Raw genomic sequence first — 19,100 nt, 5'->3', positions numbered from 1 at the left:
GTCCCAAGACCAACCCCTAAGGGACACCACTTGTGACCGGCCTCCAGCCAGACATAGAAACGTTGGCCACGATGACTAGTACCCTTAATGAATTTGGTCTTTGTAGGAGTGACAGAGAGGTGTGGCATTGGCAAGATCTTAGAAGGGTTTCCAGGAGGCCCCTCTCTCTAATTGTCATATCACCCACAACCAAGGTTTGATCCTGTCTCCCCGTTGATGAAGCAAACCTTTGAATTGCTGGAAGGTATGTTTGTGCAGGCCAATGCCCAACTGGATGAAGCTCTGATGGTATATTACCACTCTAAATATTTCGTTCTGCCCCTCCCTCCTCCAAGCACATCTGCCAAAGCCACAAAGAGGAGGGAGTCCCAAAGAAGTCAAAGGGACAGGTGGCAGCCAGGGCAGCTTTTAGAGGGTGATGTGAGCCCCGATTAAATCTTGGCACGATGCAGATAAATTCAGCCTTGGTGTGAATAATGGCGAGGGGAGGTGAATGGCGATGCAGAGTTTGTTTCCTTTCCTCTGGAAGGGCTTATGGAGAATCTTTCACTTGTCCTGAAAACACTGCAGAGGACAGGAATAGAGCAGGACAAGTATCATCTTCCCGACTGGAGCATTCCTGTGGTGAAAAGTGTTCTGTCTTGCAGGGTATTATGTGTGCATCACTGTGTCCTGAAGCCAAGTGGGTCTGGAGCAGGCCTGCAGGACTCCTCCAAAAATCCCACTCTGCTGCTGTGCAGGCTGTGCCTGGGGTGGTCCCAAGCCAATGATTGCTTTGTCCCTCCACGCTGGCCTCAAGCTGGGGAGACCGAGGTTGTGGCACACCAACAGCTCTGTTCTCAGTTCCCCCTTCCCATACTCTTGTCCTCCACAGGCAGTGCTTTGCTCCTGCCACTCTGATCCTGCCTCAGGCAGAGTCAGGGGCACGTCTGGTGCCCTTGCTCATCTGGCTGCCCTTGTGAGGACTCCCAGCGCACGCGTGCTGCTGAGCAGGGTGGGTGAGGTGTCCTGTGGAAATCCTACCAAATATGTGCTTGTGCCTGCTGTGCTGTCAGTCTGGACAGCCAGGGCGCAAAGACATGGGCAGGCAGAGTGATGTGTATCAATTACTCAGCATGTGCTTTTGTCATTGAAGCTCTCCAGCAGAAAGTTTTGGGAGGGCAGTAGCCTTCATTCCCAGTTCTTGGAATTAAGATGTGTAAAGCAGGAAGGTATGAAGGGGAGAAGTACGATTACAAAAGAAGAGCCAGGCACATTTCTCCCAAGAGCAATAGTTAATCTGAGGGAGAGTCTAAAACCAAGATTAGAGGTGCCTTGCCCAGAAATACAATGACTAACAGAACCTGAGTAAGCACTGCGTTAAGGAGGGAGATTGATAATGCTGACCCTCACACGTGGAAGTCCGGCCTGAAACTCCAAGGCTAGGGAGGAGATGTACACCAAAAATCAGGACGAGTGTTGAAGCAAGGCTCCAGGGAGTAAGAGGCTCGCATTCCCTTAAGAGGTAGGACAATCCTCATCATTGTCTTCATCATCTCCTTGTGCTGACGTGTATTTTTGCCTGGAAACATTTTGGCCTCTAATCCTGTGACTTGAAAGAAGCCAGCGTGGCAGAATGGCTATGACATGAGCAAGGAAATGAAAAGGGAGCATTGCAGGGAGCAAATAAATGCCAGAGATTCTTAAATTGTAATATTTTGCATGTGAGATGAGCTTGCTAGTAAAAACATTACCTGTGCAAATGGTGCCTCTGGGCCTGGGGCAGTCTGAACCAGTATAAAAACACATCCAACAGCAGGCTGCCTCATCCACTTCTCTTGCCTTCTCCTCCTTGGTGAACAAGGTGAGCTGCAAGTGCCTTCTCCTCACTCCTCTCTTGCTCTTCTCCCCTTGGCCTTCTGGCCTTGACCAGGTCTTTGCCTCTGTGTAGCTTTGGTGTGGGCCTTGCTCCTTGATGCTGCTCCCTCCATCGCTGTTCTGCATGCCACTGTGGGGGAAGGTGGGAGGAGGTCTTGGGCTGTCTTTGCAGGGGCCCTTGGGGACACAGGCTCGCAAGCCCCTCTCTGTTCTCGGACAGCCTGTCGCTGCTCCCCAGACTATGCCTTCTGTCTTGGCCAGCAGGCTGTCAGGCTGCTGCTGACACGCTGCTTCTTCTTTCCCTGCCCTCTCTCCCAGGTGCGCCTCCATCCCGCAGCCATGTCCTGCTACGATCTGTGCCGTCCCTGTGGCCCAACCCCGCTTGCCAACAGCTGCAACGAGCCCTGTGTCCGGCAGTGCCAGGACTCCCGTGTGGTGATCCAGCCCTCTCCCGTGGTGGTGACCCTGCCCGGCCCCATCCTCAGCTCCTTCCCCCAGAACACCGCTGTGGGATCCACCACCTCGGCTGCCGTTGGCAGCATCCTGAGTGAGGAGGGAGTGCCCATCTCCTCCGGGGGCTTTGGCCTCTCTGGCTTTGGTGGCCGCTACAGTGGCAGAAGGTGCCTGCCCTGCTAAAGCCCACGAGGACGACCAGTGAGCGCATCGACCAGGAAGCCCGAAGCCAGGTGCCGGACTGAGGACGGAGCTGCTGGCCAGGGTTTCCAGATGGGCTGAGCACCCTCGTGGCCTCCTGCAGAGCAGAGAGGGAAGCCAGGGTGCCAGCCTGTGCTGTCTGGAAACACGGCCAGCAGACCTCTTCTTCTCCCGCTTTCTTCTCTGTATCATGCATCCTTGTTGTCTCCTGCTGTTCTGTGCCATGGGTTCATCCGGAAGCAAGTCAAGAGTGTCCTGTTTCTTCTCCCTCTCTCCATGCAAGGGAGGAAGACGTGCATCCCGTTGTGGTGATGGGGGGTCTGGCTGCCAGCTGTCCTTGTGGCATTCTGGGCCGGATCCCTTCCTCCAAGTGCTGCTTTGATTCCTTCTTCAGACTCATTAAAGTTTTTGCTTCAATGTAATCTGAGTTTCCTTATGTCCTTTTTCTATTGGGATGACCGGTGAGGCTATCCAGGGAGAAATGTGATGTCTTAGAGTGGAAAAGCATGGGTGGATATGGTCCTAATGTGGATTTCCTTCATGCCTGTAGGAGATCATAGAATCAGAGAATGGCTTGGGTTGAAAAGGACCTTAAATATCATCTAGTCTCAACCCCCCTACTCTGGACAGGGTTGTCAACCAGTAGAGCAGGCTGCCCAGAGACACTTCCAGCCTGGCCTTGATTGCCTCCAGGGATGGGGCATCCTCATCCTCTCATGGCTACCTCTTCCAGTGCCTCACCACCCTCTGAGTGAAAAACTTTCTCCTAATATCTAACCTAAATCTCCCCTGTCTTAGTTTAAAACCATTCCCCCTTTTCCTATCACTATCAACACATGTAAAGAGGTGTTCCCCCTCCCGTTTATACACTCCCTTCAAGTACTGGAAGGCCACAATGAGGTCTCCCGGGGGCCTTTTCTTCTCCAAGCTAATAAGCCCAGTTCCCTCAACCTTTCTCCATAGGAGAGGTGCTCCAGCCCTCTGATCATCTTAGCGGCCCACCTGTTGACCCGTTCCAATAGCTCCACATCCTTCTTGTGCTGGGGGCACCAGGGCTGCATGCAGTATTCCAGGTGGGGTCTCAGAAGAGCAGAGTAGAGGGGGACAATCACCTCCCTCTCCTGGCTGGCCACCCCTTCTTTAATGCGGCCCAGGAAATAGTTGGCCTTCTGGGCTGCAACTGCACACTGCTGCCTCATGTTCAGCTTCTCGTCCATCAGGACCCCCAAGTCCTTCTCCACAGGGCTGCTCTCAAGTTCTTCTTCTCCCAGTCTATATAAATAACTGGGATAGCCCCAGCCTAAGTGCAACACCTTGCACTTGGCCTTGTTGAACCTCATCAGGTTCTCATGGGCCCTCTTCTCCGGCCTGCCCAGGTCCCTTTGGATGGCATCCCTTCCCTCTATTGTATCGACTGCACCACTCAGCTTAGTGTCATCTGCAAACTTTCTGAGGGTGCACACAATTCCATCGTCTATGTCCTTGATGAAGATGTTGAAGAGCACCGGTCCCAAGACCAACCCCTAAGGGACACCACTTGTGACCGGCCTCCAGCCAGACATAGAAACGTTGGCCACGATGACTAGTACCCTTAATGAATTTGGTCTTTGTAGGAGTGACAGAGAGGTGTGGCATTGGCAAGATCTTAGAAGGGTTTCCAGGAGGCCCCTCTCTCTAATTGTCATATCACCCACAACCAAGGTTTGATCCTGTCTCCCCGTTGATGAAGCAAACCTTTGAATTGCTGGAAGGTATGTTTGTGCAGGCCAATGCCCAACTGGATGAAGCTGTGATGGTATATTACCACTCTAAATATTTCGTTCTGCCCCTCCCTCCTCCAAGCACATCTGCCAAAGCCACAAAGAGGAGGGAGTCCCAAAGAAGTCAAAGGGACAGGTGGCAGCCAGGGCAGCTTTTAGAGGGTGATGTGAGCCCCGATTAAATCTTGGCACGATGCAGATAAATTCAGCCTTGGTGTGAATAATGGCGAGGGGAGGTGAATGGCGATGCAGAGTTTGTTTCCTTTCCTCTGGAAGGGCTTATGGAGAATCTTTCACTTGTCCTGAAAACACTGCAGAGGACAGGAATAGAGCAGGACGAGTATCATCTTCCCGACTGGAGCATTCCTGTGGTGAAAAGTGTTCTGTCTTGCAGGGTATTATGTGTGCATCACTGTGTCCTGAAGCCAAGTGGGTCTGGAGCAGGCCTGCAGGACTCCTCCAAAAATCCCACTCTGCTGCTGTGCAGGCTGTGCCTGGGGTGGTCCCAAGCCAATGATTGCTTTGTCCCTCCACGCTGGCCTCAAGCTGGGGAGACCGAGGTTGTGGCACACCAACAGCTCTGTTCTCAGTTCCCCCTTCCCATACTCTTGTCCTCCACAGGCAGTGCTTTGCTCCTGCCACTCTGATCCTGCCTCAGGTAGAGTCAGGGGCACGTCTGGTGCCCTTGCTCATCTGGCTGCCCTTGTGAGGACTCCCAGCGCACGCGTGCTGCTGAGCAGGGTGGGTGAGGTGTCCTGTGGAAATCCTACCAAATATGTGCTTGTGCCTGCTGTGCTGTCAGTCTGGACAGCCAGGGCGCAAAGACATGGGCAGGCAGAGTGATGTGTATCAATTACTCAGCATGTGCTTTTGTCATTGAAGCTCTCCAGCAGAAAGTTTTGGGAGGGCAGTAGCCTTCATTCCCAGTTCTTGGAATTAAGATGTGTAAAGCAGGAAGGTATGAAGGGGAGAAGTACGATTACAAAAGAAGAGCCAGGCACATTTCTCCCAAGAGCAATAGTTAATCTGAGGGAGAGTCTAAAACCAAGATTAGAGGTGCCTTGCCCAGAAATACAATGACTAACAGAACCTGAGTAAGCACTGCGTTAAGGAGGGAGATTGATAATGCTGACCCTCACACGTGGAAGTCCGGCCTGAAACTCCAAGGCTAGGGAGGAGATGTACACCAAAAATCAGGACGAGTGTTGAAGCAAGGCTCCAGGGAGTAAGAGGCTCGCATTCCCTTAAGAGGTAGGACAATCCTCATCATTGTCTTCATCATCTCCTTGTGCTGACGTGTATTTTTGCCTGGAAACATTTTGGCCTCTAATCCTGTGACTTGAAAGAAGCCAGCGTGGCAGAATGGCTATGACATGAGCAAGGAAATGAAAAGGGAGCATTGCAGGGAGCAAATAAATGCCAGAGATTCTTAAATTGTAATATTTTGCATGTGAGATGAGCTTGCTAGTAAAAACATTACCTGTGCAAATGGTGCCTCTGGACCTGGGGCAGTCTGGACCAGTATAAAAACACATCCAACAGCAGGCTGCCTCATCCACTTCTCTTGCCTTCTCCTCCTTGGTGAACAAGGTGAGCTGCAAGTGCCTTCTCCTCACTCCTCTCTTGCTCTTCTCCCCTTGGCCTTCTGGCCTTGACCAGGTCTTTGCCTCTGTGTAGCTTTGGTGTGGGCCTTGCTCCTTGATGCTGCTCCCTCCATCGCTGTTCTGCATGCCACTGTGGGGGAAGGTGGGAGGAGGTCTTGGGCTGTCTTTGCAGGGGCCCTTGGGGACACAGGCTCGCAAGCCCCTCTCTGTTCTCGGACAGCCTGTCGCTGCTCCCCAGACTATGCCTTCTGTCTTGGCCAGCAGGCTGTCAGGCTGCTGCTGACACGCTGCTTCTTCTTTCCCTGCCCTCTCTCCCAGGTGCGCCTCCATCCCGCAGCCATGTCCTGCTACGATCTGTGCCGTCCCTGTGGCCCAACCCCGCTTGCCAACAGCTGCAACGAGCCCTGTGTCCGGCAGTGCCAGGACTCCCGTGTGGTGATCCAGCCCTCTCCCGTGGTGGTGACCCTGCCCGGCCCCATCCTCAGCTCCTTCCCCCAGAACACCGCTGTGGGATCCACCACCTCGGCTGCCGTTGGCAGCATCCTGAGTGAGGAGGGAGTGCCCATCTCCTCCGGGGGCTTTGGCCTCTCTGGCTTTGGTGGCCGCTACAGTGGCAGAAGGTGCCTGCCCTGCTAAAGCCCACGAGGACGACCAGTGAGCGCATCGACCAGGAAGCCCGAAGCCAGGTGCCGGACTGAGGACGGAGCTGCTGGCCAGGGTTTCCAGATGGGCTGAGCACCCTCGTGGCCTCCTGCAGAGCAGAGAGGGAAGCCAGGGTGCCAGCCTGTGCTGTCTGGAAACACGGCCAGCAGACCTCTTCTTCTCCCGCTTTCTTCTCTGCATCATGCGTCCTTGTTGTCTCCTGCTGTTCTGTGCCATGGGTTCATCCGGAAGCAAGTCAAGAGTGTCCTGTTTCTTCTCCCTCTCTCCATGCAAGGGAGGAAGACATGCATCCCGTTGTGGTGAAGGGGGGTCTGACTGCCAGCTGTCCTTGTGGCAGCCTGGGCCGGATCCCTTCCTCCAAGTGCTGCTTTGATTCCTTCTTCAGACTCATTAAAGTTTTTGCTTCAATGTAATCTGAGTTTCCTTATGTCCTTTTTCTATTGGGATGACCGGTGAGGCTATCCAGGGAGAAATGTGATGTCTTAGAGTGGAAAAGCATGGGTGGATATGGTCCTAATGTGGATTTCCTTCATGCCTGAAGGAGATGAGTACCTTTAATGAATTTGGTCTTTGTAGGAGTGACAGAGAGGTGTGGCATTGGCAAGATCTTAGAAGGGTTTCCAGGAGGCCCCTCTCTCTAATTGTCATATCACCCACAACCAAGGTTTGATCCTGTCTCCCCGTTGATGAAGCAAACCTTTGAATTGCTGGAAGGTATGTTTGTGCAGGCCAATGCCCAACTGGATGAAGCTCTGATGGTATATTACCACTCTAAATATTTCGTTCTGCCCCTCCCTCCTCCAAGCACATCTGCCAAAGCCACAAAGAGGAGGGAGTCCCAAAGAAGTCAAAGGGACAGGTGGCAGCCAGGGCAGCTTTTAGAGGGTGATGTGAGCCCCGATTAAATCTTGGCACGATGCAGATAAATTCAGCCTTGGTGTGAATAATGGCGAGGGGAGGTGAATGGCGATGCAGAGTTTGTTTCCTTTCCTCTGGAAGGGCTTATGGAGAATCTTTCACTTGTCCTGAAAACACTGCAGAGGACAGGAATAGAGCAGGACGAGTATCATCTTCCCGACTGGAGCATTCCTGTGGTGAAAAGTGTTCTGTCTTGCAGGGTATTATGTGTGCATCACTGTGTCCTGAAGCCAAGTGGGTCTGGAGCAGGCCTGCAGGACTCCTCCAAAAATCCCACTCTGCTGCTGTGCAGGCTGTGCCTGGGGTGGTCCCAAGCCAATGATTGCTTTGTCCCTCCACGCTGGCCTCAAGCTGGGGAGACCGAGGTTGTGGCACACCAACAGCTCTGTTCTCAGTTCCCCCTTCCCATACTCTTGTCCTCCACAGGCAGTGCTTTGCTCCTGCCACTCTGATCCTGCCTCAGGTAGAGTCAGGGGCACGTCTGGTGCCCTTGCTCATCTGGCTGCCCTTGTGAGGACTCCCAGCGCACGCGTGCTGCTGAGCAGGGTGGGTGAGGTGTCCTGTGGAAATCCTACCAAATATGTGCTTGTGCCTGCTGTGCTGTCAGTCTGGACAGCCAGGGCGCAAAGACATGGGCAGGCAGAGTGATGTGTATCAATTACTCAGCATGTGCTTTTGTCATTGAAGCTCTCCAGCAGAAAGTTTTGGGAGGGCAGTAGCCTTCATTCCCAGTTCTTGGAATTAAGATGTGTAAAGCAGGAAGGTATGAAGGGGAGAAGTACGATTACAAAAGAAGAGCCAGGCACATTTCTCCCAAGAGCAATAGTTAATCTGAGGGAGAGTCTAAAACCAAGATTAGAGGTGCCTTGCCCAGAAATACAATGACTAACAGAACCTGAGTAAGCACTGCGTTAAGGAGGGAGATTGATAATGCTGACCCTCACACGTGGAAGTCCGGCCTGAAACTCCAAGGCTAGGGAGGAGATGTACACCAAAAATCAGGACGAGTGTTGAAGCAAGGCTCCAGGGAGTAAGAGGCTCGCATTCCCTTAAGAGGTAGGACAATCCTCATCATTGTCTTCATCATCTCCTTGTGCTGACGTGTATTTTTGCCTGGAAACATTTTGGCCTCTAATCCTGTGACTTGAAAGAAGCCAGCGTGGCAGAATGGCTATGACATGAGCAAGGAAATGAAAAGGGAGCATTGCAGGGAGCAAATAAATGCCAGAGATTCTTAAATTGTAATATTTTGCATGTGAGATGAGCTTGCTAGTAAAAACATTACCTGTGCAAATGGTGCCTCTGGGCCTGGGGCAGTCTGAACCAGTATAAAAACACATCCAACAGCAGGCTGCCTCATCCACTTCTCTTGCCTTCTCCTCCTTGGTGAACAAGGTGAGCTGCAAGTGCCTTCTCCTCACTCCTCTCTTGCTCTTCTCCCCTTGGCCTTCTGGCCTTGACCAGGTCTTTGCCTCTGTGTAGCTTTGGTGTGGGCCTTGCTCCTTGATGCTGCTCCCTCCATCGCTGTTCTGCATGCCACTGTGGGGGAAGGTGGGAGGAGGTCTTGGGCTGTCTTTGCAGGGGCCCTTGGGGACACAGGCTCGCAAGCCCCTCTCTGTTCTCGGACAGCCTGTCGCTGCTCCCCAGACTATGCCTTCTGTCTTGGCCAGCAGGCTGTCAGGCTGCTGCTGACACGCTGCTTCTTCTTTCCCTGTTCTCTCCCAGGTGCGCCTCCATCCCGCAGCCATGTCCTGCTATGATCTGTGCCGTCCCTGTGGCCCAACCCCGCTTGCCAACAGCTGCAACGAGCCCTGTGTCCGGCAGTGCCAGGACTCCCGTGTGGTGATTGAACCATCTCCTGTGGTGGTGACCCTGCCCGGCCCCATCCTCAGCTCCTTCCCCCAGAACACCGCTGTGGGATCCACCACCTCGGCTGCCGTTGGCAGCATCCTGAGTGAGGAGGGAGTGCCCATCTCCTCCGGGGGCTTTGGTCTCTCTGGCTTTGGTGGCCGCTACTATGGCAGAAGGTGCCTGCCCTGCTAAAGCCCACGAGGACGACCAGTGAGCGCATCGGCCAGCAAGCCTGAAGCCATCTGCTGGACTGAGGACAGAGCTGCTGGCCAGGGTTTCCAGATGGGCTGAGCACCCTCGTGGCCTCCTGCAGAGTAGAGAGGGAAGCCAGGGTGCCAGCCTGTGCTGTCTGGAAACACGGCCAGCAGACATCTTCTTCTCCTGCTATCTTCTGTACATCATGAGTCCTTGCTGTCTCCTGCTGTCGTGTGCGATGCGTTCATCTGGAAGCAAGTCAAGAGTGTCCTTACTGTTTTTTCCCCCTTCTTACCATGTGGAGGAGGAAGACATGCATCCTGCTGTGGTGAAGGGGTGCCTGACAGCCAGCTGTCCTTGTGGCAGCCTGGGCCAGATCCCTTCCACCATGAGCTGCTTTGATTCCTTCTTCAGACTCATTAAAGTTTTTGCTTCAATGTAATCTGAGTCTCCGTATGTTCCTTTTCTATTGAAATGCCCAGTGAAAGATTTAGTCTGGCTTGTTACTTTTTTCCTGTGATTCCCAGCCATGCTCTGTAGAGGGAACTGGGATATCATGGAGTCTACAGGTTCTTCTGCAATGAGACTATTGAATTCTGTGCCTCCATGCCTGTTTCTGAAGCTCTCAACCTTTCCAACAGTGCTGCACAGTCACTGCTTGTGAGTTTGTGTGTCTGTTCCCCTGTGGCATTCAAGTGAGGGCTTCTGCCAAGTCCCTGTCTGACCCTTGCCTAACAGAGCAAGGAGTGGAAGAAGTCCTGCTGGATGAAGCCCTTGTGCCTTCCTGACCTTCTTCCTCAACCTGTAAGAGAACCAAAAACAGAGAGGGAAGCAACATGGCTTGTGTGTGGAGGTGGCACATACTTTTTGGGTGCAACTACACCGGGCTCTGGTGATTGCCCCTGCCACATGGGACACAAGGGAAAACAAGCTCCATAGTCCTTCTTCCCATATGCTCTAGTCCTCCACAGGAGATGCTTTTGTCTGTGTCAACCACTCCTGCTTGAGGCAGAGTGAGGGGCACCTCTCATGCTATTCCCTATGCTGGGGAAATCCTACGATGCCTTACACTGTAACTAAAGGCCTGCGTTCTCTGACTGACCACTGGTGTCAGGCAAAGCCCTCAGCATTGCTGTGCAGGAAGACCCTCAGGAAACACACTGGTTGTCAACATTCCTGAGCCACCCTGAGCTGACAGCAGGAGCAAAGTGCAGTGAACAGCTGATACCAGGAAGGGAAGGCAACATCTGCAGCAGGAGATCAGGGAGCGCAGGGTGCTGCAGGGCATTGCAACTTTGGGGCAGACCCTGAGCTGCAAGACATGTTTTGCTTTGGAAAATTAATTGAAGCTTCCTTCCTTTCTTCTTTTGCAGTAGATGCAGCTGGTGTCCTATGTCCCAGGTGCACAGGAGATTTCCTCTTCTTGCACATCAGCTGTTTGAGTGCAGCAGAGGCCCAATGGCCCTCATCAGGCTCACCTGGGGCCTCGCACCACACCCTCTTCCCATTGACCCCAGGGCTATAGTTAAGCTCTGTCCTGAGCCTTTGGCCTCCCCTTCAGCTCTGGGTAATCAGTGTGGGTTGCCTGGTCTGTTGCAGATTTGCTTACCACAGAATCACAGAATTGTAGAGGTTGGAAGGGACCTCAAGAGATCATTGGGTCCAACCCCTCTGCCAAAGCAGGTTCCCTAGAGCAGGGTACCCAGGTAGGTGACCAGATGGGCCTTGAATATCTCCAGAGAAGGAGACTCCACAACCTCCCCGGGCAGCCTGTTCTAGTGCTCCGTCACCCTTACCTTGAAGAAGTTCTTTTGCATGTTGGCGTGGAACTTCCTGCGGATGGTGGGCCCAAAGTTGCCCAGTGGTTTCCCAGCTTTCCCTTGGGTCTGCCTGTTTTTTTTTTTTTTTTTTTTTTTTTTTGTTTGTTTGTTTGTTTTTTTCTGGGCCTGGTCAGCAGTCCTTGGGCCCTGTGTTGACCCTGGTTGCTGTCACTGGACCTGACCCTGAAGTGTGGACTGGCTTGTCATCAGTCCTGTGTTACCACCATGAATCTGACCATTGAGCTGGACTCCTGGCTGAATCTGCCTTCCATCTCCTCATCTTCCTTGCTCAGGTGCTGTGCAACGAGGGCCATTGCTGGTGTAACTGCTGCCCTGTTGGCTGTGCGGCCTTGCTTGGCTCCTGGCTCCTGTTCTGTAGGCAGCAGGTGGCTCCTACTGAGCTGTGACAGCACTCTTTGGGATAGATGTTTACTGTCATCATCAGGGTAGTACTGTGCACCTTCAAACCCTTCCTCATCTTCCTAAATGAGGAATTTGGTTGGGCCTCTGTGCTTAGAGAGTTGTCTGTGTCTGGTGGAGTCCCAGCCTCATTGGGAAGGCATTTTGTCCACCCCATGGGAAGAGGGCCTGGCTGAGGGGCCTGAGATCTGTATGCCGAGTATCCCAAGCTGGGCGGTTGTTCCCCCAGGAAACGTGCTGCTGAAGGAAAGTGCAGGGTATGGCTTGGTGTTGCCCCTTGGCACACGTCCCCAGGGACGTCCTGATAGCTGCTGCTGCCCAGGCTGCCGTCGATGGCACTCCCAGACCTGCCTTGTTTCTGGGCAGAGTTCTGTGTTGCATGGAAATATGGTCACATTTTTGCTGGTGTGTACTGTTCTGTCAGTATGTGGGTTCAAAGCAGAATCTGAGGCGTGGAGATGGGGAATGAGCAAAGCAGCTCTATTTGTTGTCCAGTATGGGCCTTTGTCTGCAGGAGACATCCCGGTTTAACAGGAGTGGGCAGCAGGAGTGTGTGGTAGAGAGAGAGCCATGTCCTTGTTTCTGAAAGAGGCCTGCTGTGGTGACAGGGGACCTCTAGTTGTTGGGTGCAGAGGGGAGAGGAAAACCAGCCAAGCTTTTGTCTCCTGAGAGCAATGCTTGATCCCACAGAAGGGCTGAGGCCTGATGGCAGAGCTGCCATGCTTGGAAATCTGTTGCCTAAGGCAGCCTGAGCAGGTTGATAGGTAAAGCAAAGGCTGTGTCTGCTCTTTGCTGATGAGTCTGGCTGGCAGTCTGACCTTTAAGGGTGGGTTTGCAAGGAAATGAGTACCCATGCATTTAGGACAAAGCCTGAAGGAAGCTGCAGGAGGGTGAGAGGCTGGCACCACTTGACAATTTGGCCATCTCCTTCTTTTTGCCTTCATCTTCTTCCTGTGCTTTTGTGTCACTTCCCCAGAAGCATTTTGGCCTGTAATCCTGTCACTTGAAAGGAGCCTGTGTGATGGAATGGGCATGTCCTGAACAGGAAAATGAAAAGGGGTCACTGCAGGGAACATAAGTCACCCATTTCTTTACTTGTGGTGTTTTGCATACTTGACGGTCTTGTTGGTAAACACATTACAAGTGCAAATGGTGCCTCTGGGCCTGGGGCAGTCTGGACTGGTATAAAAGCCTGTCCAACAGCAGGCTCCCTCATCCACTTCTCTTGCCTTCTCCTCCTTGGTGAACAAGGTGAGCTGCAAGTGCCTTCCCTTCTCCTCACTCCCCTCTTGCTCTTCTTCTCCCCTTGGCCTTCTGGCCTCGACCGAGTCTTTTCTCCGTGTAGTTCTTGGTGTGGGCCTTGCTCCCTTGACACTGCTCCCTCCATCGATGACCTGCTTTGCACTGCAGGGGGAGGTGGGAGAAGGTCTTGGGCTGTCTTTGCAGGGGCCCTTGGGCCCCTCTCTGTCCTCACACAGCCTGTCGCTGCTCCCCAGACTATGCCTTCTGTCTTGGCCAGCAGGCTGTCAGGCTGCTGCTGACATGCTGCGTGTGCTTTCCCTGCCCTCTCTCCCAGGTGCGCCTCCATCCCGCAGCCATGTCCTGCTACGATCTGTGCCGTCCCTGTGGCCCAACCCCGCTTGCCAACAGCTGCAACGAGCCCTGTGTCCGGCAGTGCCAGGACTCCCGTGTGGTGATCCAGCCCTCTCCCGTGGTGGTGACCCTGCCCGGCCCCATCCTCAGCTCCTTCCCCCAGAACACCGCTGTGGGATCCACCACCTCGGCTGCCGTTGGCAGCATCCTGAGTGAGGAGGGAGTGCCCATCTCCTCTGGGGGCTTTGGCCTCTCTGGCTTTGGTGGCCGCTACAGTGGCAGAAGGTGCCTGCCCTGCTAAAGCCCACGAGGATGACCAGTGAGCGCATCGACCAGGAAGCCCGAAGCCAGGTGCCGGACTGAGGACGGAGCTGCTGGCCAGGGTTTCCAGATGGGCTGAGCACCCTCGTGGCCTCCTGCAGAGCAGAGAGGGAAGCCAGGGTGCCAGCCTGTGCTGTCTGGAAACACGGCCAGCAGACATCTTCTTCTCCCGCTTTCTTCTCTGCATCATGCGTCCTTGTTGTCTCCTGCTGTTCTGTGCCATGGGTTCATCTGGAAGCAAGTCAAGAGTGTCCTGTTTGTTCTCCCTCTCTCCATGCAAGGGAGGAAGACGTGCATCCCGTTGTGGTGATGGGGGGTCTGACTGCCAGCTGTCCTCGTGGCAGGCTGGACCCCATCCCTTCCACCACGAGCTGCTTTGATTCCTTCCTCAGACTCATTAAAGTTTATGCTGCATTGTAATCTGTGTCTCCTCATGATCCTTCCCTTTTGGGATTCCCAGCCATGTTCTGTAGAGGGAACTGGGATATCATGGAATCTGAAGTTCTGGTTAGCCCCCACATCATCTCTGTGTGCCTACACTCCTGTTTCTGAAGCAGTCAACCAGTCCAGCAGGGCTGCACATGCAGTGCTTGTGTGTTTGCCAGACCATTCTGCAGCATTCAGGTGAGGGCTTCTGCCAAGTCCCTGTCTGACCCTTGCCTGCCAGAGCGAGGAGAGGAAGAAATCCTCCTGGATGAAGCCGTTGTGCCTTCCTGACCTTCTGCCTGAAAATGCAAGGGCACCAGCATCAGGGAGTGAAGCAACATGGCTTGAGTGTGGTTGTTCAATTACACCATGCTCTGGTGATTGCCCCTGCCACATGGGACACAAGGGGAAACAAGCTCCATAGTCCTTCTTCCCATATGCTCTAGTCCTCCACAGGAGATGCTTTTGTCTGTGTCACCCACTCCTGCTTGAGGCAGAGTGAGGGGCACCTCTCATGCTATTCCCTATGCTGAGGAAATCCTACGATGCCTTACACTGTAACTAAAGGCCTGCGTTCTCTGACTGACCACTGGTGTCAGGCAAAGCCCTCAGCATTGCTGTGCAGGAAGACCCTCAGGAAACACACTGGTTGTCAACATTCCTGAGCCACCCTGAGCTGACAGCAGGAGCAAAGTGCAGTGAACAGCTGATACCAGGAAGGGAAGGCAACATCTGCAGCAGGAGATCAGGGAGCGCAGGGTGCTGCAGGGCATTGCAACTTTGGGGCAGACCCTGAGCTGCAAGACATGTTTTGCTTTGGAAAATTAATTGAAGCTTCCTTCCTTTCTTCTTTTGCAGTAGATGCAGCTGGTGTCCTATGTCCCAGGTGCACAGGAGATTTCCTCTTCTTGCACATCAGCTGTTTGAGTGCAGCAGAGGCCCAATGGCCCTCATCAGGCTCACCTGGGGCCTCGCACCACACCCTCTTCCCATTGACCCCAGGGCTATAGTTAAGCTCTGTCCTGAGCCTTTGGCCTCCCCTTCAGCTCTGGGTAATCAGTGTGGGTTGCCTGGTCTGTTGCAGATTTGCTTACCACAGAATCACAGAATTGTAGAGGTTGGAAGGGACCTCAAGAGATCATCGGGTCCAACCCCTCTGCCAAAGCAGGTTCCCTAGAGCAGGGTACCCAGGTAGGTGACCAGATGGGCCTTGAATATCTCCAGAGAAGGAGACTCCACAACCTCCCCGGGCAGCCTGTTCTAGTGCTCCGTCACCCTTACCTTGAAGAAGTTCTTTTGCATGTTGGCGTGGAACTTCCTGCGGATGGTGGGCCCAAAGTTGCCCAGTGGTTTCCCAGCTTTCCCTTGGGTCTGCCTGTTTTTTTTTTTTTTTTTTTTTTTTTTTTTGTTTGTTTTTTTCTGGGCCTGGTCAGCAGTCCTTGGGCCCTGTGTTGACCCTGGTTGCTGTCACTGGACCTGACCCTGAAGTGTGGACTGGCTTGTCATCAGTCCTGTGTTACCACCATGAATCTGACCATTGAGCTGGACTCCTGGCTGAATCTGCCTTCCATCTCCTCATCTTCCTTGCTCAGGTGCTGTGCAACGAGGGCCATTGCTGGTGTAACTGCTGCCCTGTTGGCTGTGCGGCCTTGCTTGGCTCCTGGCTCCTGTTCTGTAGGCAGCAGGTGGCTCCTACTGAGCTGTGACAGCACTCTTTGGGATAGATGTTTACTGTCATCATCAGGGTAGTACTGTGCACCTTCAAACCCTTCCTCATCTTCCTAAATGAGGAATTTGGTTGGGCCTCTGTGCTTAGAGAGTTGTCTGTGTCTGGTGGAGTCCCAGCCTCATTGGGAAGGCATTTTGTCCACCCCATGGGAAGAGGGCCTGGCTGAGGGGCCTGAGATCTGTATGCCGAGTATCCCAAGCTGGGCGGTTGTTCCCCCAGGAAACGTGCTGCTGAAGGAAAGTGCAGGGTATGGCTTGGTGTTGCCCCTTGGCACACGTCCCCAGGGACGTCCTGATAGCTGCTGCTGCCCAGGCTGCCGTCGATGGCACTCCCAGACCTGCCTTGTTTCTGGGCAGAGTTCTGTGTTGCATGGAAATATGGTCACATTTTTGCTGGTGTGTACTGTTCTGTCAGTATGTGGGTTCAAAGCAGAATCTGAGGCGTGGAGATGGGGAATGAGCAAAGCAGCTCTATTTGTTGTCCAGTATGGGCCTTTGTCTGCAGGAGACATCCCGGTTTAACAGGAGTGGGCAGCAGGAGTGTGTGGTAGAGAGAGAGCCATGTCCTTGTTTCTGAAAGAGGCCTGCTGTGGTGACAGGGGACCTCTAGTTGTTGGGTGCAGAGGGGAGAGGAAAACCAGCCAAGCTTTTGTCTCCTGAGAGCAATGCTTGATCCCACAGAAGGGCTGAGGCCTGATGGCAGAGCTGCCATGCTTGGAAATCTGTTGCCTAAGGCAGCCTGAGCAGGTTGATAGGTAAAGCAAAGGCTGTGTCTGCTCTTTGCTGATGAGTCTGGCTGGCAGTCTGACCTTTAAGGGTGGGTTTGCAAGGAAATGAGTACCCATGCATTTAGGACAAAGCCTGAAGGAAGCTGCAGGAGGGTGAGAGGCTGGCACCACTTGACAATTTGGCCATCTCCTTCTTTTTGCCTTCATCTTCTTCCTGTGCTTTTGTGTCACTTCCCCAGAAGCATTTTGGCCTGTAATCCTGTCACTTGAAAGGAGCCTGTGTGATGGAATGGGCATGTCCTGAACAGGAAAATGAAAAGGGGTCACTGCAGGGAACATAAGTCACCCATTTCTTTACTTGTGGTGTTTTGCATACTTGACGGTCTTGTTGGTAAACGCATTTCAAGTGCAAATGGTGTCTCTGGGCCTGGGGCAGTCTGGACTGGTATAAAAGCCTGTCCAACAGCAGGCTCCCTCATCCACTTCTCTTGCCTTCTCCTCCTTGGTGAACAAGGTGAGCTGCAAGTGCCTTCTCCTCACTCCTCTCTTGCTCTTCTTCTCCCCTTGGCATTCTGGCCTCAACCGAGTCTTTTCTCCGTGTAGTTCTTGGTGTGGGCCTTGCTCCCTTAATGCTTCTCCCTCCATCGCTGTTCTGCTTTGCACTGCAGGGGGAGGTGGGAGAAGGTCTTGAGCTGTCTTTGCAGGGGCCCTTGGGCCCCTCTCTGTCCTCGCACAGCCTGTCGCTGCTCCCCAGACTATGCCTTCTGTCTTGGCCAGCAGGCTGTCAGGCTGCTGCTGACATGCTGCGTGTGCTTTCCCTGCCCTCTCTCCCAGGTGCGCCTCCATCCCGCAGCCATGTCCTGCTACGATCTGTGCCGTCCCTGTGGCCCAACCCCGCTTGCCAACAGCTGCAACGAGCCCTGTGTCCGGCAGTGCCAGGACTCCCGTGTGGTGATCCAGCCCTCTCCCGTGGTGGTGACCCTGCCCGGCCCCATCCTCAGCTCCTTCCCCCAGAACACCGCTGTGGGATCCACCACCTCGGCTGCCGTTGGCAGCATCCTGAGTGAGGAGGGAGTGCCCATCTCCTCCGGGGGCTTTGGCCTCTCTGGCTTTGGTGGCCGCTACAGTGGCAGAAGGTGCCTGCCCTGCTAAAGCCCACGAGGACGACCAGTGAGCGCATCGACCAGGAAGCCCGAAGCCAGGTGCCGGACTGAGGATGGAGCTGCTGGCCAGGGTTTCCAGATGGGCTGAGCACCCTCGTGGCCTCCTGCAGAGCAGAGAGGGAAGCCAGGGTGCGAGCCTGTGCTGTCTGGAAACACGGCCAGCAGACATCTTCTTCTTCTCCTGCTTTCTTCTCTGCATCATGAGCCCTCATTGTGTCCTGCTGTTCTGTTCCATGGGTTCATCTGGAAGCAAGTCAAGAGTGTCCTGTTTGTTCTCCCTCTTACCATGCGGAGGAGGAAGACATACATCCTGCTGTGGTGAAGGGGGGTCTGACTGCCAGCTGTCCTCGTGGCAGGCTGGACCCCATCCCTTCCACCACGAGCTGCTTTGATTCCTTCCTCAGACTCATTAAAGTTTATGCTGCATTGTAATCTGTGTCTCCTCATGATCCTTCCCTTTTGGGATTCCCAGCCATGTTCTGTAGAGGGAACTGGGATATCATGGAATCTGAAGTTCTGGTTAGCCCCCACATCATCTCTGTGTGCCTACACTCCTGTTTCTGAAGCAGTCAACCAGTCCAGCAGGGCTGCACATGCAGTGCTTGTGTGTTTGCCAGACCATTCTGCAGCATTCAGGTGAGGGCTTCTGCCAAGTCCCTGTCTGACCCTTGCCTGCCAGAGCGAGGAGAGGAAGAAATCCTCCTGGATGAAGCCGTTGTGCCTTCCTGACCTTCTGCCTGAAAATGCAAGGGCACCAGCATCAGGGAGTGAAGCAACATGGCTTGAGTGTGGTTGTTCAATTACACCATGCTCTGGTGATTGCCCCTGCCACATGGGACACAAGGGGAAACAAGCTCCATAGTCCTTCTTCCCATATGCTCTAGTCCTCCACAGGAGATGCTTTTGTCTGTGTCACCCACTCCTGCTTGAGGCAGAGTGAGGGGCACCTCTCATGCTATTCCCTATGCTGAGGAAATCCTACGATGCCTTACACTGTAACTAAAGGCCTGCGTTCTCTGACCGACCACTGGTGTCAGGCAAAGCCCTCAGCATTGCTGTGCAGGAAGACCCTCAGGAAACACACTGGTTGTCAACATTCCTGAGCCACCCTGAGCTGACAGCAGGAGCAAAGTGCAGTGAACAGCTGATACCAGGAAGGGAAGGCAACATCTGCAGCAGGAGATCAGGGAGCGCAGGGTGCTGCAGGGCATTGCAACTTTGGGGCAGACCCTGAGCTGCAAGACATGTTTTGCTTTGGAAAATTAATTGAAGCTTCCTTCCTTTCTTCTTTTGCGGTAGATGCAGCTGGTGTCCTATGTCCCAGGTGCACAGGAGATTTCCTCTTCTTGCACATCAGCTGTTTGAGTGCAGCAGAGGCCCAATGGCCCTCATCAGGCTC

The 19,100-nt window shown here is 53.6% G+C and overlaps 5 protein-coding genes across 5 annotated transcripts; all 5 read left to right on the top strand.

The window, feature by feature from the left end:
- Window positions 1-1,694: 1,694 nt before the first annotated feature.
- LOC121060913 (feather beta keratin-like) lies at window positions 1,695-2,663 on the top strand. The gene is made up of 2 exons (XM_040539101.1): window positions 1,695-1,843; window positions 2,176-2,663. The coding sequence occupies exon 2, from the start codon at window positions 2,197-2,199 to the stop codon at window positions 2,491-2,493; it is 297 nt and encodes a 98-aa protein (XP_040395035.1). The 5' UTR covers window positions 1,695-1,843; window positions 2,176-2,196; the 3' UTR covers window positions 2,494-2,663.
- A 3,049-nt stretch (window positions 2,664-5,712) lies between these two features.
- LOC121060912 (feather beta keratin-like) lies at window positions 5,713-6,951 on the top strand. The gene is made up of 2 exons (XM_040539100.1): window positions 5,713-5,861; window positions 6,194-6,951. Exon 2 carries the CDS (start codon window positions 6,215-6,217, stop codon window positions 6,509-6,511), a length of 297 nt encoding a protein of 98 aa, XP_040395034.1. The 5' UTR covers window positions 5,713-5,861; window positions 6,194-6,214; the 3' UTR covers window positions 6,512-6,951.
- A 1,883-nt stretch (window positions 6,952-8,834) lies between these two features.
- LOC121060911 (feather beta keratin-like) lies at window positions 8,835-9,939 on the top strand. Its single transcript, XM_040539099.1, has 2 exons — window positions 8,835-8,851; window positions 9,182-9,939. The coding sequence occupies exon 2, from the start codon at window positions 9,203-9,205 to the stop codon at window positions 9,497-9,499; it is 297 nt and encodes a 98-aa protein (XP_040395033.1). The 5' UTR covers window positions 8,835-8,851; window positions 9,182-9,202; the 3' UTR covers window positions 9,500-9,939.
- Window positions 9,940-12,866: 2,927 nt separating this feature from the next.
- Window positions 12,867-14,076, top strand: LOC121060910 (feather beta keratin-like). The gene is made up of 2 exons (XM_040539098.1): window positions 12,867-12,993; window positions 13,319-14,076. The coding sequence occupies exon 2, from the start codon at window positions 13,340-13,342 to the stop codon at window positions 13,634-13,636; it is 297 nt and encodes a 98-aa protein (XP_040395032.1). The 5' UTR covers window positions 12,867-12,993; window positions 13,319-13,339; the 3' UTR covers window positions 13,637-14,076.
- A 2,889-nt stretch (window positions 14,077-16,965) lies between these two features.
- Window positions 16,966-18,127, top strand: LOC121060909 (feather beta keratin-like). Its single transcript, XM_040539097.1, has 2 exons — window positions 16,966-17,052; window positions 17,373-18,127. The coding sequence occupies exon 2, from the start codon at window positions 17,394-17,396 to the stop codon at window positions 17,688-17,690; it is 297 nt and encodes a 98-aa protein (XP_040395031.1). The 5' UTR covers window positions 16,966-17,052; window positions 17,373-17,393; the 3' UTR covers window positions 17,691-18,127.
- Window positions 18,128-19,100: the final 973 nt, after the last annotated feature.

Source organism: Cygnus olor, chromosome 28, assembly GCF_009769625.2.
Source record: "Cygnus olor isolate bCygOlo1 chromosome 28, bCygOlo1.pri.v2, whole genome shotgun sequence".
Taxonomy (NCBI): Eukaryota; Metazoa; Chordata; class Aves; order Anseriformes; family Anatidae; genus Cygnus; species Cygnus olor.
Note: the sequence above shows the minus strand (reverse complement) of the source record. Positions and strands in the feature narration are given on the sequence as shown.